Source organism: Ornithorhynchus anatinus, chromosome 21, assembly GCF_004115215.2.
Source record: "Ornithorhynchus anatinus isolate Pmale09 chromosome 21, mOrnAna1.pri.v4, whole genome shotgun sequence".
NCBI lineage: Eukaryota > Metazoa > Chordata > Mammalia > Monotremata > Ornithorhynchidae > Ornithorhynchus > Ornithorhynchus anatinus.
Genome location: NC_041748.1, coordinates 12,832,986 through 12,860,119, shown reverse-complemented (window position 1 = coordinate 12,860,119; position 27,134 = coordinate 12,832,986). Strand labels below are relative to the sequence as shown.

The 27,134-nt window shown below is 46.4% G+C and overlaps 1 protein-coding gene across 1 annotated transcript in view; it reads left to right on the top strand.

Annotated features, from left to right (window-relative positions):
• The first annotated feature begins 21,968 nt into the window (after positions 1-21,968).
• Positions 21,969-27,134, top strand: part of UNC93A (unc-93 homolog A) — a 50,042-nt gene continuing 44,876 nt past the window's right edge. The window contains exons 1-2 of the mRNA XM_016227886.3: positions 21,969-22,112; positions 25,176-25,307. Of these exons, the coding sequence (XP_016083372.2) occupies positions 25,221-25,307 (87 nt within the window). The 5' untranslated portion in view covers positions 21,969-22,112; positions 25,176-25,220. The remainder of the gene's footprint in view (positions 22,113-25,175; positions 25,308-27,134) is intronic.

Genomic DNA, 27,134 nt, shown 5'->3' with positions numbered 1-27,134 from the left:
TGTCCCACGTAGGGCTCACGGTCTTAATCCCCATTTGACAGATTAGGTAACTGAGGCACAGAGAAGAGAAGTGACTTGCCCAAAGTCACACAGCTGACAAGTGGCGGAGCTGGGATTAGAACTCATGACCTCAGACTCCCAAACCGGGGCTCTTTCCCCTGAGCCATGCTGTTTCACGCTGTACTAAGCACTGGGGTGGATACAAGCAAATTGAGTTGGACACAGTCCCCGTCCCATGTGGGGCTCACAGTCTCAATCTCCACTTAACAGATGAGGTTACTGAGGCACAAAGAAGTGAAAAGACTTGCCCACGGTCACACAGCACCTAAGGGGAGAAGCTGGGATTAGAACCCATGACCTTCTGGCTCCCAGGCCCGTGCTCTACCCACTACACCATGCAGCTTCCAGCCTCAAGCTTTCTTTTCATCCCCATTTGCAAGCTCCTTATGGTTAGAGAATAGAACTTGTCTACTAACTTTGTTATACTCCCCCTCAAGCACTCAGTACAGTGGTCTGCACACAGTAAGCGCTCAGTAAATACAATTGACTGCCTGACGGTCTTTATCTCCCTCTCCCATATCTCACTCCATCTCTCAAGAGCAAATACAGTCTGAATGAGCTGATAAGGCAGGTGGATTCACTTTAAAAAATAGACTTCAGATGCATTTTCAACACATGAACACATATGTCGAGTCCTCTTAATGTTTTAATATGCTTTTACTTTATTACGGTAACAGCAATGACTGTGCTAATAAAATGTAATGATTATGTTTTCATCATATTCCCTTCCCATTTAATTAGCAAGGTATACAAATCATTTGAAAAGATATGAATAATCAACTTCGTCAATAACCATCTCCTGAAATTTTAAAAGTACAAAAGGGAATTTTTTTTCTAGAACACCTGAGAGAATAACAGCACAGGAGTCTATATGTCTCACAAAAAATTATCAGTTGAACTTTTCAAATGCTAGGATTCTTGGGTGCTTTGTGGGATTTGTGAAGAGCTAACCATGTGCCAAGCACTGTATTAAGCACTGGGGTGGATACAAGAGATCAGGTTGGACACAGTCCCTGTCCCATAAACGACTCGTGGTCTTAATCTCCATTTTAAAGATGAGGTAAATGAGGCCCAGAGAAGTGAAGTGACTTTCCCAAGGTCACGTGGCAGACAGTTGGCAGAACCAGGATTAGAACCCAGGTCTTTTGACTCTCAGGTCTGTGCTCTCTCCACTAGATCACACCGCTTCTTGTCTTTCGCATGCTCCTTTTTTTTTTTTTTTTAAATGAAAATGGCTGAATTGTCTTTTTTTAATCATTTTCATTATCCAGTCTTCTCTTATTATAGCAACTCATTATAACAATTAAAAGAGGTTGTGTAATCTTATAGTTTTTCTTGGCAGTGGTTGCTACCACCTCGTTTCTCAGAATTTCTGTCTCTCTTCTTTAGAAGACTTGGTTTGTATTAGAAAAGACAAAGCCCTTATTAAGGTTGGTGATCGCTTGGATCAAACAACGAGTGGGTTAAATTTAAATTTGCAATTTTGATGATACAAATTTGCTTTTCTAGCAGGTGGGTTCCCCTGTGGGGGACATTCGCAAACATTCAGAATGTAAAGATCAAAAAGGTCTGCCCGACTTTGTTTAATTCACTATTACCCCGGCTGCCAAAAGTTGGAAAATTCCCCTATTTCTTCACAACTTTCCCTTCTTCTTAACCAAGCCAAGCCACTGAACAGTAAAGTACAGAAACTTGCAAGGGTCAGTTATTGCTTAAGCAGACTGATGGAGAAATGAGGATTTCCTCATTCTGAAATCAGAAACTCAATACAATATCCCTATTGTCCTTTCCTCTAAATCCTCTCCCTCCCCACAGGAAATACTAGTAGATTCCTATTTACAATTTGAGACAATAAGTCTCTTCAAGTTGTTTTACAAAAATACCAGATAAAAAAGTACATAAAAATTTCACAGAGTTTTTATTAAAACAGTTTTCCCTGATTGATGATATGCTCCTGTGTGCTCCTTTCACCTTTAAGAATAATGTTGGTATTTGTTAAACGCTTACTATGTGCCGAGCACTGTTCTAAGCGCTGGGGTAGCTACAGAGTGATCAGGTTGTCCCACGTGAGGCTCATAGTTAATCCCCATTTTACAGATGAGGTAACTGAAGCACAAAGAAGTTAAGTGACTTGCCCACAGTCACACAGCTGACAAGTGGCAGAGCCGGAATTCGAACCTATGACCTCTGACTCCCAAGCCCGGGCTCTTTCCACTGAGCCACGCTGTTTCTCTTTAAGCAACTACCAGTTCAAAACTCTGGGGCAAATACAAGCAAATCGGGTTAATAATAATAATAATAATGTTGGTATTTGTTAAGCGCTTACTATGTGCAGAGCACTGATCTAAGCACTGGGGTAGACACAGGGGAATCAGGATGTCCCACGTGGGGCTCACAGTCTTAATCCCCATTTTACAGATGAGGGAACTGAGGCGCAGAGAAGTTGTGAATTGCCCACAGTCACACAGCTGACAAGTGGCAGAGCGGGAATTCGAACCCATGACCTCTGACTCCCAAGCCCATGCTCTTTCCACTGAGCCGAGTCCCTGTTCCACAGGGGGCTCCCAGTCTCAATCCCCATTTTACAGATGAGGTAACTGAGGCCCAGAGAATTTGCCGAAGGTCACGCAGCAGGCAAGGGGCGGATCCGGGATTAGAACCCACGCCCTTTCGACTCCCAGGCCTGTGCTCTATCCACTACTCTGTGCTGCTTCTAGTCAAGTCAATCATTCAGTACTATTTACTGAGTGCTTATTCTCCGCAGAGCACTGTACTAAAGCTTCTGGGAGAGTATAGCAGGATTCGCTCCTCCTCCCCTCCCCGTCGCCCCTACTCCCTCCCTCTTCTCTACCCCCTTCCCTGCCCCACAACCCTTGTGTATATTTGTACATATTTATTATTCTATTGATTTTATTAATGATGTGTAAATATCCATAATTCTGTTGATCTATTTTGATGCTATTGATGCCTGTCTACTTGTTTTGCTGTCTCCCCCTTCTAGGCTGTGAGCCCATTGTTGGGTAGGGATTGTCTCTGTCACCGAATTGCTTAGTACAGTGCTCCGCACACAGTAAACACTCAATAAATACGAATGAATGACTAATGATCATAATGATAATTCTGGTATTTGTTAAGCACTTACTATTTGCACTCTAGCACTTACTATAAGCACTCTCTATCACCGTGGATGGCACGACCATCCTTCCCGTCCCGCAGGCCCGCAATCTCGGTGTCATCCTTGACTCGTCCCTCTCGTTCACCCCACACATCCTATCCGTTACCGAGACCTGCCGGTTTCACCTCTACGATATCGCCAAGATCCGCCCTTTCCTCTCCACCCAAACGGCTACCTTACTATTATGGGCTCTCGTTATATCCCGGCTAGACTACTGTGTCGGCCTTCTCTCAGACCTCCCTTCCTCCTCTCTCGCCCCGCTCCGGTCTATTCTTCACTCCGCTGCCCGGCTCATCTTCCTGCAGAAACGATCTGGGCATGTCACTCCCCTTCTTAAACAACTCCAGTGGTTGCCTATCGACCTCCGCTCCAAACAAAAACTCCTCACTCTAGGCTTCAAGGCTCTCCATCACCTCGCCCCTTCCTACCTCTCCTCCCTTCTCTCTTTCTACCGCCCACCCCGCACGCTCCGCTCCTCCGCCGCCCACCTCCTCGCCGTCCCTCGGTCTCGCCTATCCCGCCGTCGACCCCCGGGGCACGTCCTCCCGCGGTCCTGGAACGCCCTCCCTCCTCACCTCCGCCAAACTGATTCTCTTTCCCTCTTCAAAACCTTACTTAAAAATCACCTCCTCCAAGAGGCCTTCCCAGACTGAGCTCCTCTTCCCCCTCTACTCCCTCTGCCATCCCCCCTTTACCTCTCCGCAGCTTAAGCCTCATTTTCCCCTTTTCCCTCTGCTCCTCCACCTCTCCCTTCCCATCCCCACAGCACTGTACTCGTCCGCTCGACTGTATATATTTTCGTTACCCTATTTATTTTGTTAATGAATTGTACATCGCCTCGATTCTATTTAGTTGCCATTGTTTTTACGAGATGTTCTTCCCCTTGACGCTGTTTAGTGCCATCGTTCTCGTCTGTCCGTCTCCCCCGATTAGACCGTAAGCCCGTCAAACGGCAGGGACCGTCTCTATCTGTTGCCGACTTGTTCATCCCAAGCGCTTAGTACAGTGCTCTGCACATAGTAAGCGCTGAATACTATTGAATGAATGAATGAATGAATATTTGCCAAGCAGTGTTCTAAGCCCCGGGGTAGATACGAGGTCATGCTGTCCCACGTGGGGCTCGCAGTCTTAACCCCCATTTTACAGATGAGGTAACTGAGGCACAGAGAAGTGAAGTGACTTGCCCAAAGTCACACAGCTGACAAGTGGCGGAGCCAGGATGAGAACCCACTACCTCTGACTCCCAAGCCTGGGCTTTTTCCACTAAGCCCCGCAGCTTCTCAGGCCTTCAAGGTGTTTATAATCCCCTGAAGCTGCGTCTGCTCCCTCAGATTTGCTTTTCTGCTCTGCATAAAGTGAATACTCAATAAATACCTTGACTGATGGATTGAGTGCCCCGGGCAGGGTCACTTTGCTGTTAGTAGAGCGATAGCAGGAAAAGGATCTCCAAGGGCAGCCAACTAATTCTCCAATTACAACTGTTTGTTTGGGGGAAGCAATAAACTCCTTCTGTGTTCTGTCCTGTCTTGTGCCTCAACTCAGCTCTGACTCATAGCGAATCCACGGACACATCTCTCCGAGAATGGCCTACCTCTCTCCGCGAGGCCGTTCCAGTAGTGGATCTGTAGAGTTTTCTTGGTAACAGTATGGAAGTGGCTTTCCATTCCTTCTCGCGCACGGTAAATTTGAGTCTCCGCCTTCGACTCTCTCCATGCCGCTGCTGCCCAGCACAGGGGAGTTTTGACATGTAGCCGACGGCCTTCCGCTCGCTAGCCACTGGCCAAGCTAAGAAATGGAATGGACAGGTCACTGCCTGACTCCCCCTCCTGTAGTCGACACTGGTAGAGCACTGGAAACTTCCTAAGTATCATCCTGAGGGGACCTTTCTCTGTTCAGCCCTCCATATTCTGAAGAAAGGTATCAACCTGACCCATCTCAGCCCTATCCGGTCATCTCTCATTAGAGAAGCAGTGTGGCTTAGGAAAAAGAGCACGGGCTTGGGACTCGGAGGTTGTGAGTTCTCATCCCGGCTCCGCCACTTGTCATTGGTGTGTCTTTGGGTAAGTCACTTAACTTCTCTGGGCCTCAGTCACCTCATCTGTGAAGTGGGGATTAAGACCGTGAGTCCCAGGTGGGGCAACATGATGACCTTGTATCTGCCCCAGCGCTTAGAACAGCGCCTGGCACATAGTAAGTGCTTACTGTTATGGAATTTGATCAGAGAAACGACTCTGATCTCACCATCGCACGAGAGGGTTCCGTGACCTTGGTGTAGAAATGAACAGACTCAAGAGAGCGAGCAGGAAAGGGCGGAAAGTGGCTGCCTGCCCATTCACCCCAAGGGGGTACGGGTGACGTACAGGCCCAAGCCTTTGGAAACTGGTACCTGTATTTGCAAGCATTTCCACGTTCCACTCGACTGCAACATTTCCATCGCGCGCCCCAAATCCTACCCAATCCTCTTGCGTTGCCCGGCCTCCGGCCCCCAATGAGAACCCAGTTCTTGAGGGGTCCATATAAGGTAACGTAACTGACACATTGCTGTCCAACCTTAAATGATCCATCCCCCACAGGGAGGAGATTAAATGGAGACAGGATGTCTAGTACAATATGGGAAGGAGACAGAACGGAGACAGGATGGTCAAGCGTCTAGTAGAATAGGGGAAGGAGACAGGATGGTCAAGCGTCTAGTACAGTATGGGAAGGAGACAGAACGGAGACAGGATGGTCAATTGTCCAGTACACTTAAATACCATTATTATTATTATTATTATTTCTACTACAACGTGTTTTTGTTCTGGGTATTGGACTAGAATGTTGTGGAGGAATCAGAGAAGGGTCTTTAGTTAATGTTCAATTGTCCAAGCAGAACTTGATGATAATAACTGCGGTACTGGCTAAGTGCTTATTATGTGCCAAGCACTGTGCTAAGTCCCGAAGAGATATACTTGATTTGAGAACCAGGATCGTGTCTGCTAATGCTATTGTACTCTTGCAGATGCTTAGTACAGAGCTCTACACAGAGTAAACACCCAATAAATATCACCGCTCGACTGAAAAATTAGCTGGGTGTGTTGGTCGAAGTCTCAGTATTACAGTGCAAAAGCGTTTTTAAGAACGCAACGCTTACGTTGTAGGAGAACCGACTGTATTCTCGAACACTGTTCTTCTGAGTTTGGTGGAATTCTGATCAACTAGGAGGGAGAGTGGAACGGAGGTTGACGGGGCGTAGCAGTGATAATGATAACTCTATGCCAGACACTACTCTAAATGCTGAGTTGTATACAAGGTAATCAGGTCATACATGGTCCCTGTCCCACATGGGCCTTACACTCTAAGGGAAAGGGAGAGCTGCTATTGATTACGGAGGAGGAAACTGAGGCCCAGAGTAGTAAAGTGACTTCTAAAGTGACCCACCACCTTCAGCCGAGCGTGACCCTGGAAGAGTTCTCCTTGAGGAGCTCAAAGTCGCTAGAAAATGACAAAAAGCAACTTGGACCCCGGGAAAGTGAGTCTTTAGCTTTTCCCAGAATTGCGAAGCTGTCATTCAGTGTGTTGATGGAACCAGAAGCAACCCAGCAACCCAGGGGACATTGTACATCCATTCTATTGAAAATCATTCCATCGGTCAATCGGTGGTGTTGATCGAGTGCTGACTGTGTGCCCAGCACTGTATTAAGCACTTGGGAACAGTACAGTACAACAGAGTTGGTAGAAACATTTCCTGGCCACAAAGACCTTACAGTCTAAGAGGGGGAGACAGAGATTAAAATAAATTCCGGGGAGGGGTGAATATCAGTTCCTTAAAGGTTTAGTGCCAAAGCTTTAGTTAGGTTGGTCACCTTTGCTGCCCACCCTAAAAGCCGCCCCTACTTTTGGGAAAGACATAAGCAGAATGGTCTAGTGGATAGAGCATGGGCCTGGGAGTCAGAGGACCTGGATTCTAATCCCAGCTCCGCCACGTGCCTGTTCTTTGACCTTGGGCAAAACACTTTACTTCTCTGGTCCTCAGTTTCATCATTTGTGCAGTGGAGATGAAGATTCTGAACCCCCCCTCTGTGCCTCAATTAGGACTATGAACCCCATGTGGGACAGGGTCCGTGTCCAACTCGATTTGTCCCACCCCAGTGCCTGACACCTAGTGAGTGCTTAACCAATACCACAATTATTATTATTATTTTTATTATATGGGACAGGGTTTGGGTCCAGTCCCATTTGCTTGAATCCACCCCAGTGCTTAATACAGCACTTGGCACATAATAAGTACTTAACAAATACCACAATGATTATTATTAATAATATTATTATCTTTTGCCAAAGGGATCACACCCAGAGATTCTGTTTTCTTCCCATGGCTCTGCCAACTCGCCTCCTCCACCCAGCCCAACTTCTCTTTCAGCCCCATGGTGGTCCCTCTTCTCTGTTTCTCTCCTTGGAAGCCACAGAAAATTAACCACGAGCGGCACGGCAAGTGGGAAAAATCTGGTCCTACTTTAAATCATGTGCCAGAGGAAAATGGGGTGGAACAGATATTAAACAAATGAAAAACAACTCAATAAGACTAAAATCGCATCTCCTCCAAGTGGCCTTCCCTGACTAAACCCTCATTTCTCCTACTCACTCTCCTCTCTGCGTCGACAATGCGCTTGACTCCATAGCCCTTAAGCATGATGATGATGATAATAATAACAATCGTGGTGTTCGTTAAGGGCTTGCTATGTGCCAGGCACTGTACTGAGCACTAGGGTGGGTCCAAGCAAACTGGGGTGGACACAGTCCCTGTCCCAAGTGGGGCTCACAGTCTCAATCCCCATTTTACAAATGAGGTAATTGAGGCACAGAGAAGTCAAGGGACTTGCCCGAGGTCAAAGACAAGTGGCGAAGCTGAGATTAGAAACCAGGTCTTTCTGAATCCCAGGCCTGTGTTCTATCCACTAAGCCACGCTGCTTCTCACTGCAGCCCCGCAATACTTACGTCTTTATTCTTCCTCTATTTCCCCTATCTATTTTAACGCTTTTTGTGTTGACTGAAAGCTCCTTTTGGGAAGGGAATGTGACTACCAACTCCACTGTATTGTACTTTCCCAAGCATTTAGCTCAGTGCTCTGCACACGGTTGAGTCCTCAGAAAGTATGATGGATTGGCTCTTCCTCCTCAAAGCAAAATCATTAATATAAGGCCTGAAGTCTCTTATTTTAGGGCACCACTGGAACAAAGCCATTGTCAGAGGGGACTGTGTAGCTGATTCGATCAATCATATTGATTGAGCGTTTAACTGTGGGCAGAGCACTGTACTAAGCGATCGGGAGAGTACAGTATAATAGAGTTGGTAGACATGTTACCTGCCCACACAACAAGCTTACAGTCAGGAGGAGATGGCAGGCATGACTCAGTGGAAAGATCCCAGGCTTGGGAGTCAGAGGTCGTGGGTTCTAATCCCTGCTCTGCCACTTGTCGGCTGTGTGACCTTGGACAAGTCACTTCACTTCTCTGGGCCTCAGTTACCTCATCCCTAAAAGGGGGATCAAGACTGCGAGCCCCACGTGGGACAACCTGATGACCTTGTATCTACCCCAGGGCTTAGAACGGTACTTGGCACATAGTAAGCGTTTAACAAATACTATCATAATAGTGATAGTATTTGTTAAGCACTTACTATTAATATTAATAATAGTATAATAATGTAAATAACCACATTATGGATATAATAATGTTGGCATTTGTTAAGCGCTTACTAGGTGCAGAGCACTGTTCTAAGCGCTGGGGTAGATACAGGGGAATCGGGTTGTCCCACGTGAGGCTCACAGTTAATCCCCGTCACTTCACTTCTTTGGGCCTCAGTTACCTCATCTGTAAAATGGGGATCACGTGGGACAACCTGATTACCCTGTATCTACCCCAGTGCTTAGAACGCTGCTCTGCACGTAGTAAGCGCTTGACAAATACCAACATTATTATTTTGCAGACGAGGGAACTGAGGCACAGAGAAGTTAAGTGACTTGTCCACAGTCACCCAGCTGACAAGTGGCAGAGCCGGGATTCGAACCCATGAACTCTGACTCCCAAGCCCGGGCTCTTTCCACTGGCTACGTTACCTAAGTGTGGTGGGGCTGAGGGAGGGGTGAATAAAGGAAGCAAATCCAGTGCGAGGGTGACCCAGAAGGGAGTGGGAGAAGAGGAAATGAGGGCTCAGTCAGGGGAGGCTTCCTGGAGGAGATGTATTTTCAATAAGCCTTCGAAGGTGGGGACATTAAGCGTCTGTAGGATATAAAGGGGTGGGGAGACGTTCCAGGCCAGAGGCAGGACACGAGTGGGAGGTCATTTTCATTTTGCAGCTGAAGAAAAACTACGGTCAATTTGGAGAGTTCAAGAAAGCCTGGGGAGGAAGTTTGAAGGAGGAAAGGCAGTCCAACTGACTACCTCTTCGGAAATCCCAAGTCAAGGACCAGGTTGCAGCAAGACCGAAAACTGGAGGTTCTCCAGGTGGGGCTGTGATCAGTGTAGAAAACCAGACCCAGGACGTCTGCCGGATTAAGGCAGTGTAGCTTAGCGAAAAGGGCTGCTCTGACCTGGGAGTCAGAGGACCTGGGTTCTAATCCAGAATCCGCCCCTTGTCCGCTGTGCGAACCTGGGCAAGTCACTTAACTTCTCTGTGCCTCTATTTCCTCATCTGTAAAATGGCGATTCATACTCGTACTGTTTAGACTGTAAGCCCCATGCGGGATAGGGATTGTGTCTGACAGTATTAATCTTGTATCCACCCTAGTGCTTGGAAAACTGTAAATGCTTAAGGAAAACCTCAATTATTATTTTTTACTGTTATTAGGAAAAGCCTCCAACACCACTGCAGGGAAGTTAGAACCGCTTGGAGAGGGAATGTCAACGCTTCCCGTGACCACTATCAGCTTCGGAGCTGGTTGATCTTTCTTCTTTACGGTATCTGTAAAGTGCTTACTATGTGACAAGCACTGCTCTAACTACTGGAGTAGATACAAGTTAATTAGGCCAAATACGGGCCCCGTTCCTCTCGGGGCTCACATTCTAAGCAGGACAGACAACAGGCATTGAATCGCCATTTTGCAGTTGAGGAAATCAAAGCCCTGAGAAGCAAAGCGACTTGCCCAGCGTCACAAGGGCAGACAAGGGGTTAGCGCTGGGATTAGAATCCAGGTCCTTTGACTCCCAGGCCTGTGCTATATCCATTAGGCCATGCTGCTTCCTGTGCTACTAGATTTGTTTTAAGCAGTGCTTCTATATCACTTAAAAGGAAGATCACAAATTTTGCTGGTTGCTAAATTCTCTGGAGAACGCTTAGGGCTATCCAAGTTCTATACTCATATTTCTCTGGAGCCATTAATCAATCAGTGGTAGTTAATAGTAATATTAATGTTGGCATCTGTTAAGCGCTTACTATGTGCTGAGCACTCTAAGCGCTGGGCTGGATGCAGGGTAATCAGTTTGTCCCACGTGAGGCTCACAGTTAATCCCCATTTTATACATGAGGTAACTGAGGCACAGAGAAGTTAAATGACTTGCCCACAGTACACAACTAAGTGGCAGAGCTAGGATTCGAACCCATGACCGCTGACTCCCAAGCCCGGGCTCTTGCCACTGAGCCACACCGAGTGCTCACTATGGGAAGAGCCCCGTACTAAGCACTTGGGAGAGTACAATACATCAGAATTAGAAGAAACATCCCCTGTCCATAACAAGTTTACAGCCTAGAGAACTCACGCCACAAATGGCGATTTATTGTTAATCTACAGCAAACCAAAGAAACGGCTGAGATCCTACTTAGTTTGTGAGTCCCCTGTGGGACAGGGACTGCGTACAACCTAATTCATCTGTATCTACACCAGGCTTTAGAATAATATTTGGCACAGAGTAAGCACTTTAACAAATGGAGAAGCAGCGTGGCTCGCTGGAAAGAGCACGGGCTGGGTTGTCGGAGATCATGGGTTCAAATCCTAGCTCCGCCACTTGTCAGCTATGTGACTTTGTGCAAGTCACTTAATGCCCATTTTACAGATGAGGTAACCGAGGCACAGAGAAATTAAGACCGTGAGCCCCGCGTGGGACAACCTGATTACTTTGTATCCTCCCCAGCGCTTAGAACAGTGCTTTGCACATAGTAAGTGCTTAACAAATGCCATTATTATTATTATTATTAAATACCATAAAAATACCCCTGGGTGCCTGCCAGTCAGACTGCGGAAGGTAAGAGAATCTTCAGCGAAGCCAGGAGCCAGCCCTCCGGAAGGTGGATTAGCTTACTGGACTCCAGAATGCTCCCCAACCCCTGGAAGACGAGACCTTTCTCTTTCCACCCCCAGCGAAGCCAAATCACCGGGAACTCTGCCGCCTCCTCATCTTGACTTCAACGTATCCCCTCCACCTCTCTTCTTATGTTTTTTCCTTATGGTTATCTGGAGGGAGGAAGATTTCATCTCCATTCTACAGATGAGGGAACTGAGGCACAGATGATTTAAAGGACCGTCTAAGGTCAGGCGGCAGACGAGGGGCAGGGGCGGAATTAGAAACTAGGTCTTCTGATGCCCAGGCCTGTGATTTTTCCACTAGGCCAGGCTGCTGCTCCATGCCCTGCTGAAGAGGAGGGACCCTTCCCCACCTCCACGTACGTGTCCAGGACTCCCACCCACCCCCACTCCGACCTCAACAGCGGCACCATCGAGAGGCAGCTTGTAGAGAAGCCCCCCGCCCCCCATCCCATATTAAACTGTGAGCCCCTTGAGGGAAAGGGACTGTGCCCGACCTGCTTCCACTGTACCTCAGTGGTTAGTACAGAGCTTGTCACACGGTAAATCCTTAACAAATAGCACAATTATTATTAGTATTATTATTATTTAGAACGCTCAGAAGGTGTCCCCTGAGACTGCAGCTGTGACTTCCGTTACCATTTTCGGTCTGAACCGTGAAGAGCCTGAAATCCTGCTGCTCCTTTCACGTCCATCGTCGTCACTGTCTTTTGGATTTTTTTTTCCACCTTTTCTTACAGGCTTGTCACCCTCCCTCCCCCTACACACGCACCTCATTCTTATATTGCGAATCCTGTATATACCTCATCCACGGGTTTCTTTCCCAGTCCTTAGTACTGTGCTTTACACACAGTGAAGTCTGAATAAGTGTTACTATTTCTACAACAAACATCACTACTAAACTGAAAAATCACGGAACGGTGGCGGCATTTTTAGGGGAGAAATCTGCAAGTACACCTTGAAGTGCTTCTAAAAGATGTGACGCTTCCTCAGGGAACCAGCATGACCTAGTGGACAGAGCACAGGCCTGGAAGTCAGAAAGACCTGGGTTCTAATCCTGGCTCCACCGCTTGTCTACTGTGTGACCTTGGGCAAGTCACTTTGCTTCCCCGGGTTTCAGTTACCTCATCTGTAAAATGGGGATTAAGAGTGGGAGCCTCATGTAGGACAGGGACTGTGTCCAACCTGATCAACTTGTATCTGCACCGGTGCTTAATACAGGAACCTGGCACATAGTAAGGACTTAACAAATATCATTAAAAAAGAAAAGAAAAAGAAAACACTTTGGAGGTGTCAAATCCTGGGAAAATCTTTGAGCAACTAAGCTCTTAAACCAAGGGACTTTGAAGAATATAAGGAGATTCCTCCTTCAGGCACTGAGATGAAGGATTAGAGGAGGGGCTGTGATCAGCACTGGTAATTAGCCCCAATTTGTACTAGATATCTTGCTAGCTGAGAAGAGGAGGCGGAGGTAGAAATGCCCCAAACCCGTCACTGAGGTGAAATTGGATTCCTGCAAGTTCCTCTCTCATCCTGCCCATTCCTGCTTTTGGAGGGCAGCATCCTCTTGAAGAGCCAGAGACTGTAAGCTCGTGTGGGCAGGAAATGTGTCTCTTTATCTACCCCAGCACTCAGTACAGTGGTCTGCACACAGTAAGCACTCGATAAATATGACTGAATGAATGAATCTCTTGATTCCCGCAAACTAGGCTGGTCCAACTGCTATGGTTTCCCGGCAGTCTCCTGAAATTCCACACTGAGACTGTGTTTTTAAAAACGCCGTGCTGCCATCTCTGCTGGTTCATGCTTCATTTCAGTATGCCGCTCAGCGGCTCTTGGATATTCTGTTACCGTCCATTTCCTCATTTTTCCTGCTTATCAAGGTTGTGTTGCAACGTGCGTTGCCTTAATGCTGGTGAACTATTTTCCAAGACCTTTTACTGGTGACGGTCGACTTTAGCCAATGACCTTGAACATGGCTTGCTGGTGAGGTTCGCGAAGGTGGAGAAGTCGGCTGAGGTAAGTCCAAGGCCCAAGTCCATTAAAGGTTCACCGTAACCGTAGCTATATAGATGTCCGATTCAGAGAAGGCGTGTGGCCTAGTGGATTGAGCACGGGCCTGGGAGTCAGAAGGACCTGTGTTCTAATCCCGGCTCCACCACCTGTCTGCAGTGTGACCTTGGTCAAGTCACTTCAGTTCTCTGGGCCTCAGTCCCTCCTCTGGAAAATGGGGATTAAGACTGTGAGCCCCATGTAGGACAGGGACTGTGTTCAACCCGACTGGCTTAAAGGGAGCTTGGGGAGCGTTCACTAGTTTGAGTCCCAGTGTCAGGTCCGTAGCACTCAAGTTTGTATCCATACTTTATTTATATTAATATCTATCTCCCCCTCTAGACTGTGAGCTCCTGAGTATGTCTGTTAATTCTGTTGTACTGTATTCTCCCTGCACACAGTAAGTGCTCAATAAATACAGATGATTGACGGGTTAGCTTGTATAGTTCTTAGTACAGTGCCTGGCACATAATAATAATAATAATAATGTTGGTATTTGTTAAGCGCTTACTATGTGCCGAGCACTGTTCTAAGCGCTGGGGTAGACATAGGGGAATCAGGTTGTCCCACGTGGGGCTCACAGTCTTAATCCCCATTTTACAGATGAGGGAACTGAGGCACAGAGAAGTGAAGTGACTTGCCCACAGTCACACAGCCGACAAGTGGCGACATAGTAAGCACTTAACAAATACCCTAAATAGGGAAATCTTGTGGAGGCAAAATCAACATGATTTAAGAGCAGACTGATGTGAGAGTGGAAAGAGAGGAAAGAGCATAGAGATACAGTTGAAGTTTCATTCTTTGGAAAGAGGGAAGATGGTTTTGTTGCTAAGTGCTGATCCTACTGGATCCGAGTGATGATTTTCATCCACTGGGAGATCATCTTGCTGATACTGTCCGGCTAGAGAAGGCACTCAGCATCGAAACCGGTCACGTTTCAGCACTTTCAAATTACAGTACAATAAGGAAATTGCCCAAGGTTCTTGAGAATCTAACTGCCTAATCCCGGGCAAATAAAAATATATTTGAGGAACTTGGGACTTCGCTGCCCTCTGACTCACAGTGCCCTGGTTATAAGTTATGTTCTTTATCCCTTCTCAGAAAGTGCCAGGAAATATTTTTTCCCCGATGGAATGATAAGCTCACATTATGTGGCGAGCCTCCATAATAATAATGATGAAAATGGCATTTGTCCAGCACTGGAGTGGATACGGGCAAATTGGTTCGGGCCCAATCCCCGTCCCATGTGCGGATCACAGTCTCAATCCCCATTTTGCAGATGAGGTGACGGGCACAGAGAAGTTAAGCGCCTTGCCCGAAGTCACCCAGCAGATAAGTGGAAGAACCAGATTAGAACCCACGACCTTCTGACTCCCGGGTCCGTGCTCTACCCGCTACGCCTTGCTGCTTCCGCAGCTCTATCCAAATATTGTTACACAGGGAGGGATGGCCCGAGGAGAGGCAGCCCTGATAGTCCAACAGTTGTTTTGAAGACTGTTAAATTGCTTCCTCACTCCTTGGAGAGACTAGTTGTCCATTAAGGCTAATGAGGCTCAAGATGAGGCAGAGGAGAAAACAGGCAGCCTGAATTCTGGCATCCGTGGCCATTCCACTACACTGTAAGCTCTCAGAGCGGGGATGGCGTCTACTTTACTTTATCGTACTCTCTTAAGCACTTGGAACAGTGCTCTGCCCTCAATAGATGGTCAATTAACCCCTACAGAGAGACTTAGCTATGTCCCTCAAACATATCACACTACGATCAGTGAGCCAAATATGATCCATAAGTCAAGAGTATTTATTGAGCATTTTCTGTGTACAGAGCATTACACGAAGCTGTCGGGTCTGTGCCCTATGGGCATTAGGTAGTAATAATAATAATAATTGTAGTATTTATTAAGTGCTTACTATGTGCCAGGTAGCGTACTCAACGCTAGGGTGGATACAAGCTAATCGGGTTGGACACAGTTCGCCGTCCCATAGGTGGATCACAGTCTCAATCATTTTTACAGACGAGGTAACTGAGGCCCAAAGAAGTGAACTAACTTGCCCAGGTCACACAGCAGACAAGTGGCAGAGCTGGGATTAGAACCCAGGACCTTCTGGGTCCCAGGCTCATGCTCTATCCACCAGGCCATGCTGCTTCACCCCACCTTCAATCCCATAGTACCTATGCACATATCTAAAAATTATTCATTTATATGAATAAACATTTATTTCTTTTAGACCGTAAGCTCCTTGTGGGCAGGGAACGTGTCTACCGACTCTGCTGAATTGTACTCTCCCAAGTACTTAGTACAGTGTTCATGGCTTGGTGGAAAGAGCACGGGCTTGGGAGCTGGAGGTCGTGGGTTCGAATCCCAGCTCCGGCCCTTGTCAGGTGTGTGACTTTGGGCAAGTCATTTCACTTCCCTGTGCCTCAGTTACCTCATCTGTAAAATGGGGATTAAGACTGTGAGCCCACGTGGGACAATCTGATTACCTTGTATCTACCCCAGCACTTAGAACAATGCTTGGCACATAGTAAGCTCTTAACAAATACCACCATCATCATCACTCAGAAAGTGCTCAAAAAAATACCAATCGACTGATTAAATACCATTAACTGAATACCCCTAAGTTGCATAGTTTCTGCCCTCAAGGAGCTTACTATGAAAGGGGGAGGCTGACAAATCAATCAGTGGTATCTATTGAGCGCTTACTGTGTGAACAACACCGTTCTCAGCATTTGGGAGAGTACGATACAGGAGTTGGTCCACATGTTCCCTGCCCACCCAGTGTTTATAGTCTACAAGCATAAATCATTCACAAAATGCTATCCGTGTTACAAGCCAAAGCATGTGAGGATAAATAGATTAAAAGATGAGTGGAAACTAATGTAAATGGAGAATATTCAGGAGTGCTCAGGCTAGCAATTAGACGGATGCAACCTGGGAAAGTGGCTGCCCCCAGGAGCAGATGAGGTTTACGGGGGTTTTGAGGAGTCGCCTCACTGTTCTCGTACTGCAACCCAGCCCGCACACTTTGCTCCTCTAATGCCAACCTTCTCATTGTACTTCCATCTCATCTATCTCGCCACTGACCTCTCACCCATGTCCTCCCCCTTCAAACCTGACAGACCATCACTCTCCCTGCCTTCAAAGCTTTAAAGAGGGCACATCTCCCCCAAAAGACCTTCCCCGACTAAGTCCTCATCTCCTTTTCGACCACTCTCTTCTGTGTCACCCGGATTTGCTCCTTTTATTCATCTCTTCTCTCAGACCCACAGCATTTTTGTACATGTCCATATTGTATTTACTTATATATTATAAGCTTATATATTATATAATAATTATTTATTATATACTTACATAATTACTTTACAGTCTATCTTCCAGTCTAGACTGTATGCTCATTGTGGGCAAGGAATATGTCTGTTATACTGCCATATCATTCACTCTCAAGTGCTTAGTATTGTGCTCTGCACACAGTAAGCACTCGTTAAATGCGACTGATCGATTGAGTGGGAGAGCTTTGATCCGAAGGATTTGAAAGTGAGGAAGTCCTAGGCATGAGGAAAGGCATGAGCCAGGGGTAGGAGGTGGGAGAGTTCGGAACAAGGCTCAATGAGAAAAGAGAAACTTGGAACAAATAATGATAATAATAATGGTATATATTAAGCATTTACTATGTGCCAGACACTCTACTAAGTGCTGGGCAAACGAAGAGGGCACTCCGGGATGAAGTGGAAAAAGAGAGACCTGATTAAATAATAGAAAGAGACCTGATGATGGGGCTTGGGGCCAAAAAGGTCAGGAATTTCTGCTTTCTGTGGAGAGGAATGGGGAAGCGTTGTAGTTTAAGGGGGGAGTAGAAAGATGTGTACTGGACTTCTTTCAGAAAAATGATCCGGGCGGCAGAGGGACATAAAGACTGAAGAGAGGAAAGGCTGATAGAGAATGTGAAAATTGCAAGATACGGGTTTAACTCTTGAAATGAAAATGCCCAGAAAATACAGTGTTCAGGACAAAAATCAACAGTAAGACAAAGCGAAACAATGCAGTGGTCGGAGGAGTCGTGACAGCGCTTAGAACAGTGCTTTGCACAGAGTACGCGCTTAACAAATACAAACATTATTATTATTAGTGAAGCTGCATGGCCTGGTGGGCCTGAATGTCAGAGGACACGTGCTCTAGTTCTTACTCTGCCAAGCACCTGCAGTGTGCTTAATTTCTTTGTGCCTCAGTTCCCTCATCTGCAAAATGGGAATTTAATACCTGTTCTCCCTCCTATTTAGACTGCGAACCCCACACGGGACCTGGAGATCTTGTATAGTGATAATTGCCGTATTTGTTAAGCGTGTACTATGTGTGAGACACTGTACTAAGCGCTGGGCAAGTCACCTCACTTCTCTGCCTCATCTGTAAAATGGGGATTGAGGCTGTGAGCTCGATATGGAACAGGCACCGAATCCAACCTGATTTGCTTGTATCCACCCCAGCGCTTAGAACACATACTAAGTGCTTAACAAATACTGTGATTATTATTATTATTTACAGTGCCTGGCACATAATAAGTGCTTGACAAATACCATGATGATGATTATCATTACAGTGTTTGGTACATAGAAAGTGCTTAAAAGTCCCGTGGTTATTATTATCATTACAGTGTTCGGCACATAGCAGGTGCTTAATAAATGCCACCACAAATATTACTATTAGGAGTAATTAGAATTAATAGTAATGTAGCATTTATTGAGGATACGTTTGGGGCAGTGCACTTCAGTAGATGCTAGAAAAGTTCAAAATAAAGAAATGGGATACTCTGTCCCCAAGAAATGTACACTCTCACCACAGAATCAAACCTAAAATCATTTACAGCTAATCAAAAATCAATCTATACGAGAGCCCCCAGGAAAAGACAAAGAGGTTTCTAGATTTCTAGAGTTGACCGAAGCAATGTTATGGTTTAGGGAGCGGGAAATACTTGGGAAAGGCTGTTTGGAGGAGGTGGGGTTTTGGGAGGACTTGGAATGTGTGGAGAGAGCTGTGGTCTGTCTGATGAGAGAGGGAGGAGGTTTCGACCAGGAGAACATTTAAAGTTTGAGTTTAGTGGCGATTTATGTGGTCGGTAGGGAAAACAACTGCTCCTTTGGAATGGAAATCCAGAAAAACTTCTTCACTGTGATTCCTCCATGACCTAAACCAGACCGTGGAAATTTATGTCTAGAGAGACGTTCTTTCGTTTGTGCATCTAAGTGCATTTGCAATATTAAAAATAATGATAATTCTGGATATCTTGTTTAGTGATAATTGCAGTATTCGTTAAGCGTGGATTATGTGTGAGACACTGTACTAAGCGCTGGGCAAGTCACCTCACTTCTCTGCCTCATCTGTAAAATGGGGATTGAGGCTGTGAGCTCCATATGGAACAGGCACTGAGTCCAACCTGATTTGCTTGTAGCCACCCCAGGGCTTAGAACACATACTAAATGCTTAACAAATACTGTGATTATTATTATTATTTACGGTGCTGACTATGTGCTAAGCACAAGGATGCATATAGAGATAGGACAAGTGGGGAGGGGCGACTGGAGGGTACAGATGGGCCAAGGGAATGGGCTGGGAGGACTTGGCTGGTCTCGGGGGGGGGGATTAGTTGGGAAAAAGTGGATCAAAGTAGGAGAAGGGGCCGGGGTGGGCTGGAGCTGGGGAGGATGCGTCGGAGAAATCAGGAGGGAGAGGTTGAAGAAGGAAGGGTTAGGAAACTGGAGGGGTGTTGTGTGTGTGTGGGGGGGGTGGTTGGAGGGGATCGGGTCTGGTTGAAGGCTCCCACCCTGTCCCACACTGAGGTCACAGTCTGTTTTATCACCATTTTACAGGTAGGGAAACTGAGGCCAGCGAGAGAGCTGGAATTAGAATCCACGTTTCAATCCATCAGGGAATGGTGTTTTAAAAAATTTTAAAATACTGTTGATTGATTGATAACATGCCACAGAAAGGTAGTCTAAGGGCTTACGAGAGAGAGCAAGATGTACTGGTGGTGTTTCATGTGTGCAGGGCTCTGTACTAAGTGCTTGGAAAAGTACAGTTGGTAGGTACGATCCCTACCCCGAAGGAGCTGACAGTCTACAAGGGGAGAGCAATATTAAATTATAGGTAGAGGAGATAGTAACGTATCAGGATATATATATATATATATATATATATATGTGTGTGTGTGTTCTTTGGAACTGGAATGGGTATCAGACTGCTTAAGGGAATGATAGTCAAGAGCATAAGCGACATGGCAGGGGAGGGATTTGCACATGGATTTCCACCCTTGATTCACCCTGCCCTCAGCCCCCCAGCTCTTATATACATATCCATAATTTATTTTAATACCGGTCTGCCTCTGTAGATTGCAAGCTCCTTGTGGGCAAGGAACGGGACTTTCAACTCTCTTATAAAATACCATTAATGGGGAAATAGCATGGCTTAGGGGAAAGAGCCTGAGCCTGGGAGTCAGAGGATCTGAGTTCCAATCCCATCTCCACCAACTGCTGTGTGACCACGGGCAAGTCATGCAACTTCTCTGTGCCTCCGTTCCCTCAAACGCACAAAAGGGATTCAGTACCTGGTCTCCCTCCTACTTCAGCTGTGAGCCCCATGTGAGACCTGATGATCTTGTATCTATCCACCCCAGTGTTTAGTACAGTTCTGGGCACCTAATAAGCACTTAACAAAGATCATTATTATTCTTTTTACTGTTATATTGTACTCTCCCAAGCGCTTAGTACAGTGCTTTGCACGCAGTAATCACTCAATAAATACGATTCGCTGATTAATTTTTCCACTGAGGAAGAGCAGGGGCAATGAGAGCTTAGCCAGGGAAGGTCTCTTGGAGGAGATGTGATTTTAGGAGGGTTTTGAAGGTGGGCAGAGGGGTGGACTGTAAGATATGAAGGGTGAGGGAGTTCCAGGCCCGAGGGAGGATGGGGACAAGGGGTCGACATACTCTTTACTTCCACTCTCATGCCCTTTCCCGAGGACCTCAGCTGTTCTTCTGGCCGATGAAATATGATCTACATCTCCCTAGGATTTCTTGACATTAGTAATAATAATGATGGTATTTGTTCAGTGTTTACTACGTGCCAAGCACTGTTCTAAGTGCTGGTGGAGATATGAGATGAGCCCCATGTGGGGCTCACAGTCTTCATCCCCATTTTACAGATGAGGGAACTCACGTGCAGAGAAGTGACACGACTTGCCCAAGGTCACACAGCAGACAAGTGGCAGAGCTGGGGATAGAACCAGCTCCTTCTGATTCCCACACTGATTCCCAGCCACTCTGTTTCTCATTTGGATTTCTGGGAATGTGGCTACATTTGGAAGACGAGGACCTTTCTGCAAATACTCCACACCTGTCTGAGAAACTCCCTTCTTACTAAAGCTTTCCCCCTCTATTTAGCATTCTAGTGAAGAGCAAAACAATGCAATACGTACTTTGGATGTGAATTTCACTAATGGTAACTTTGCATGAATTTATTTTATTCTGCGACAAATCGAAAGAATCGCAAGAAGAAGAATAATGAGAGAAGCAGTGTGGCCTTGTGGAAAGTGCACAGACCAGGGAGTCAGAAGACCTGTGTTCTAATCCCATCTCTACCGGTTGCTTGCCGTGTGACTTTGCGAGTCGTTTTCTGTGCCTCAGTTTCCTCAACCACCAACTCCTACTCCCTCCTACTTAGGCTGTGAGCCCCATGTCAGATAAGGACTGTGTCTAACCTGACAACGTGTATCCACCCAGCATTAAGAAAAGCACTTGACACCATAGTAAGTGCTGAAAAATACTACAAAAAATAGGAAGAGTATTTATTAAGCACTTATTCTGTGCAGAGCACTGTACTGAGTGCTGGGAAGGAGACCACAGTGGGAATTAGAGCCCCCTGAGGGGCTCACAATCTAGGAAAATCCCTGACAGAGCCTCAGAAAATAACAATTACGGTATTTGTTAAGCGCTTACCACGTGCCGAGCACTGTTCCAAGTGCTGAAAATCCCCGAGTGAAAAAAATCTGAACATGAGGCTAAAAGGTGAGTTCTCTGAGTACTGACACGCAAATGCAGACTGTCTAAAATTCATCAAGAAATTGCTTTCAACAAATGAGCGCAGAGACATTTCGCTCGCCGTGGGCAGGGGATGTGCCTGCTTATTGTTGGAATGCTCTTTTCCAAGTGCTTAGGACGGTGGTTTGCGCACTGTAGAAGGCGCTCCGTAAATGCGACTGAGTGAATGAATGGAAGGGCGTTCAGTTAAGTCACACGAGGTCCTCCAGCTCATAAGCATTTCCTACAGCAACCAGGAGGAGATGCCCAAGAGTGGACCATTTAAGCAGGCAGGGTTGGGTGGCACAAGTTAAGTATTGCACAGCTGTTCCTGAGGGCACGGCAGGTCCACACATCCGGACTCACCCGCATTTACCTGGAAGACGGCCCCGCTCCAACCAGTCTCAGAATCCCGAAGCTCCCAGGAGGACTGGCGAGGAAATCGTGGCTGTCCTGCTCTGTCTACAGGAGGCCATGTGAACCAGGTACAACTTCTACCCGCTACACCCCAACTGCTTAAGCAATTTGGTTTCTGGGTTGCACTCCAAAGTCACAGACGTTCGTATTGGAGAAGTGGAGACAGAGCGCCAGTTTGGGGGTATTGATCTTAATCTAGTCAAAGCTCTGGAAGCTAAGTCCAGACATTCTGGGAAACGGACACTGGATTTTCCAGCCAGATGGGGCTAGAGCTTTCTCTGGAAGTTTCCATCATCACTGGGTGTCTGTGAAGCTAGGAAGACGATTCAATTATCCTTAAGTAATTTGACTGGAAGAATGAGACCAGTTTCGAAGCGGGGCCCCTGCAGTCTGACCCAAGGCTTTCACGCAGTGGTACAGGAAGAGTAATTTAGAGCGCACCAGCTTGTAAGGCTCCTGCAAATTCCTTAGAAAAGAGTCACTCCCGCGCATTCGGGAATATCTCCCCTTTACCCTCCCCCATTCCCTTCCCTCTCTCCCGGGAGCTGGGGTGAAGAATGAAGACTGATTCTGTGTCAAAGACGTTCAAAATCAAAGGAGGAACAGCCTTAGAAAATAGGCTGAGTTGCCTGAGCTGATGAAGTAAAGAGGTTTCATCGTTTAAATTTCTGAACATTGTTAAAAATGAATGTGCTTTGCTGGAGTGAGAATTCTTAATGTGGCAGCTAATTACTGGGTTGTCAGTTTATGTAAAGAGGCTTGCGTTGCGCTCAACGTGCTGTTTTTTTAGGGGGGGAAATAGGGCATCTAATACTCTTTATGCTTACTTGTTTACATGAGCATTTTTTTTTTCATAAAGCCCAAAGCAACGGTCACCCTTTCCTTATAATCAAGAGCAATCGTTGCTGGCCGGTCAAGAAGTGTACTTCAAACCTGAATACATTTCCCAGCACTGGAAATCCCTGAGCTTTAGTTAGTGAGTGTAATAATAGGAGCAGGAGCCCAGTGCCACCCTGTGGCTGGTCAAATGAACCCCTCTGGTATGGTGGTCCTTGTGGACTTCCGGACACCGTAACCGGCTTAAAATATTCCCTCTAGACTTTACGCTGGTTATGGGCGGGGAAAGCGTCCGTTTATTGTTGCATTGAACTCTTCCAAGCACTCAGTACAGTGCTCTGCACACAATAAGCGCTCAATAAATACGATGGACTGGATGAATGGGAAGCCACCAAAATTCCTCGAGATGGCCAGAGCCAGGAACTGCTGAAGCTAACATTCCGGGGCAGGTGGAACCGTCAGGGAGAAAGGGATTATTGATTTGAGAATGCTTTTACTAATCCAAGCAATTTGGCTCTCAGACTGGGATCTTGTTTTTCGTTGCACGAAACGTATCACGAGAACTAGGTCCCCTTCTCGGTGCTAAGGAGACTTCGAAGGTGCCACTTTTCTTAGGAGTACAGGGGAGAGTAGGTGAGGGGACAATACCCCTCTCAGAATCATACCTTGAGAGTTTCTAGTACTCTATCAGTCTCAGCTACGGGTGGGAGAATCAAGCAGAGGCCTACCCATTCCATTCCTAGTTTGAGCGGTGGCTAGCGAGTGGCAGGCCAACGGCTACGAGCCAAAACTCCCGTGTGCTGGGCAGCAGCAGCATAGGAGAGAGTCAAGGGCGGAGACTCAAGTTTACTGAGCAGAAGAAGGTGATGGTAAACAACGTCCGTACTGTTCCCGAGAAAACTCTACAGATCCACTACCAGAACGATCGCAGATGGAGGTGGGGAGTTCTGGGAGAGAGGTGCCATGGGGTCGCTGCGGGTCCGAAATGACTCGACAGCCTAAGACAAGAGGGGAGAATAGGCTCTCAAGCAAGATGAAGAAATCTCTGTAGACTGTTTTGGGGGCCGATCTTGTGCCTAATTCTAACTTTTTCTAAAAGAAGAATGGTCTTCCTTGTTGCTACTCTATTATATAATATTAGTTATCTCCATTCCCTGGGAAAGTCGTGGTACACTGTTCTTTAATCAGGAAAACCTTTTGGAGTATGACTGCAGAAGACACAGATTAGACAAGACACGGCTCACCTACATCAACCAGATCTCAGGAAATGTGGTAATTTGCCCTTATAAAAATGTGGATATATGAGCAGAATTGAAGCTCTCAGTTATCCCCTCACGGAGACTAATTTAGAGAGAAAGCACAGAGGGAGAAATAAAAGAAAGCAAAACAGAGTGATTGTTGGCTCTTGACTGTAAGCTCCTTGTGGGCAGGGAACACGTCTGCCGGCTCTGTTACACTGTATGCTCCCCCAGGTGCTTAGTACAGTGCTCTGCACACAGTAAGCGCTTAATAAATACCACTGATTGAGTGAAATGAGAGCAAAGAAACCTGAAAAGGAAAAAACCATGGAGTCTGAGACTGAAAAACTGTAGAATGTTCCCAACCTCTACTCTCTTGTTTGTGGCTTTAGTTCTGTGTTTAGATACTTTCGCCAAAAAATACTTTCACCTACAAAATATCTGAGATACTGAAGCAGATCTGCTTTTTCCCCACCAATTCGGCAGTTCGTAATTTAACTTTTACCATAGGAGCACTTGTGTACCTACATGAGTGGGTTTTGTTTTGTTTATTACGGTTGTTTTGCTTTTTAATGGTATTTAAGTGCTTATTATGTGCCAGGCACTATACTAAACTCTGGAGTAGATACAAGCTAACCAAAGTGTTCACTGCAAACGCTCCGTTTCTTCTTTGGAAGCTGCACTCTATGCCTTATAACTGGCCCATGCTCTTCGCCCTTTAGAGAAGGAGTATAAATGCCTACAGTTTTCTGCCCCAGTGAGCTCGTGTCATCTCTCAAACTCAATAGCAAACTTGCTACTTCCTTGTAAGTGCCTAATCAAAAAGGCTGACACTAGTTAACGAAAGTTCAAACTTTCTGTTGTTTGGGCAATAATTATTATTGTCACAGGCAGGAAAGGTAGATGAGTCACAGTTTAACGGCAGTATTTGGGGTCAGGGATAAGCAAACTTCTCTCACTAATGGTCCATTCTAGCGCTCCCACTTCCTACTCAGGAGGGGATGTGCCTCCATTCAGGGCAGAAGCTATTTTTCTGAGCCATTTTGTCTTTTCCAGGAACTCCAAATTCAGACTTCTGACTGACACTTGCCGCCGATCAATATGGAAAAGAGCTTGAAAAACGTTATTGTCGTTTCACTTGGATTTTTGCTTCTCTTCACCGCTTATGGAGGACTTCAGAGTCTGCAGGTAGGCCGGTGAAGGGACCAGGTATCTTGTTGCCCAAGGTGGATTGGAAGCTGATGCTCAAGGTGTAGGGCTAAACTGGATAGGGAAGGCAACTTTCTCCTTGACCCTCTCCAATCTGGCTTCCGTCCCCTTCACTTCACAGAAACCGCCCCCTCAAAGGTCACCAATGATCTCCTTCATGTGAAAACCAACCGGCCTCTACTCCATCCTAATCCTCCTCAGCGATCAGGGCTGGAGGTGTCGATTTCAGTGTCATCTGCATAGAGGTAGGAAGCCATGGGAGCGAATCTCCGTCTCTTTAGCGGACTCCTAACTGAGGTGGTCCCTCAGGGTTCAGTTCCGGGTCCCTTTCTGTTCTCCATCTACACCCACGTACTTGGAGAACTCAATAATCCCATGGCTTTTTAACAACCACCTCTGTGTGGACGATACCCAAATCTGCAACTCCAGCCCCGATCTCTCTCCCTCTCTGCAGTCTTGCATTTCCTCCGGCCCTCAACATATCTCTACTTGGATGGCCTCCCGTCACCTCAAGCTTAACGTGTCCACAACTGAGCTCCTTATCTTCCCATCCAAACCCTGTCCTCCCCCTGTCTTTCCCATCACTTTAGACGGCATCATCATCCTTCCTGTCTGGCAAGCCCAGAGCCTTGGCTTTATCCTTGACTCCTCTCTCATTCAACCCACAGAGTTAATCCATTGCTAAATCTTGTCAGTTCCACCTTCACAACATTGCTAAAATCTGGCCTACCCTCTCCATCCAAACTGCTACAATGTTTATACAATCACTTATCCTATCGCTCGGTGATTACTCTATCAGCCTCCTTGCTGACCAAGCCTGTCTCTCCCCATTCCAGTCCACACTTCACTCTGCTGCCTGGATCATTTTTCTACAACATTCAAGACATATTTCCAGTGCTTAGAACAGTGCTCAGCAAATAGTAAATGATTAACAAATCCCATAATTATTATTCTCCACTCCTCAAGCATTTCCAATGTCTGCCAGTCCACCCCCCTCTGCATCAAACTCTTCTTCATGTTGGCGTTAAAGCCGGCCATCACTTGCCCCCTCTAACCTCACCTTGCTAGTCTCCTACTATAACCCAGCCTGCACACTTCACTCCTCTGATGCCAACCTTCTCGCTGTACCTCCATCTCACCTATTTCTCCACGGATCCCCCACCCACATCCAGTCTCCGGCCTGGAATGCCATCCCTCCTCAAATCCGACAAATACTTTCCCCCACTTCAAAGCCTTATTTGAAGGCATATCTCCTCCCAGAGGACTTCTCTGACTAAGCCCTCCTTTTCTCTCCTCCCACCTGCTTCTGCATCCCTCTGACTTGCTCCTTTTACTCATCTCCCTCCCAGCCCCACAGAACTTATGGAAATACAAGCAATTTATCTAACATCTGTCTCCCCCTCTAGACTGTAAACTTGTCGTGGGCAGGGAATTAGTCTGTTTATTGTTTTACTGTACTCTCTGAAGCACTTAGTACAGTGCTCTGCACACAGTAAGTGCTCAATAAATTTGATTGAATGAATGAATGATAGGAAGCGGGAATGGATGGAGAGTGAAGTAAAGAGGAGAAGGGACAATAAAGGAGAGGAAGAGATAAAAAAGAATTAGCCATTATCATCCCTCAAATCCTTCTCTGACTCTCCCCTACCCCTGGGAGGAGGCCATGCAGAGATAAGGTTGAAGAAGGTGAACGCATTATGCCCTGCTAATTCTGTTATACTCTACTCTCTCAAGTGCTTAGTATAATGCTTTGCACATAGCGTGTGATCAATAAATACCACTGATTGACTGATTGAGGTAGCTGTG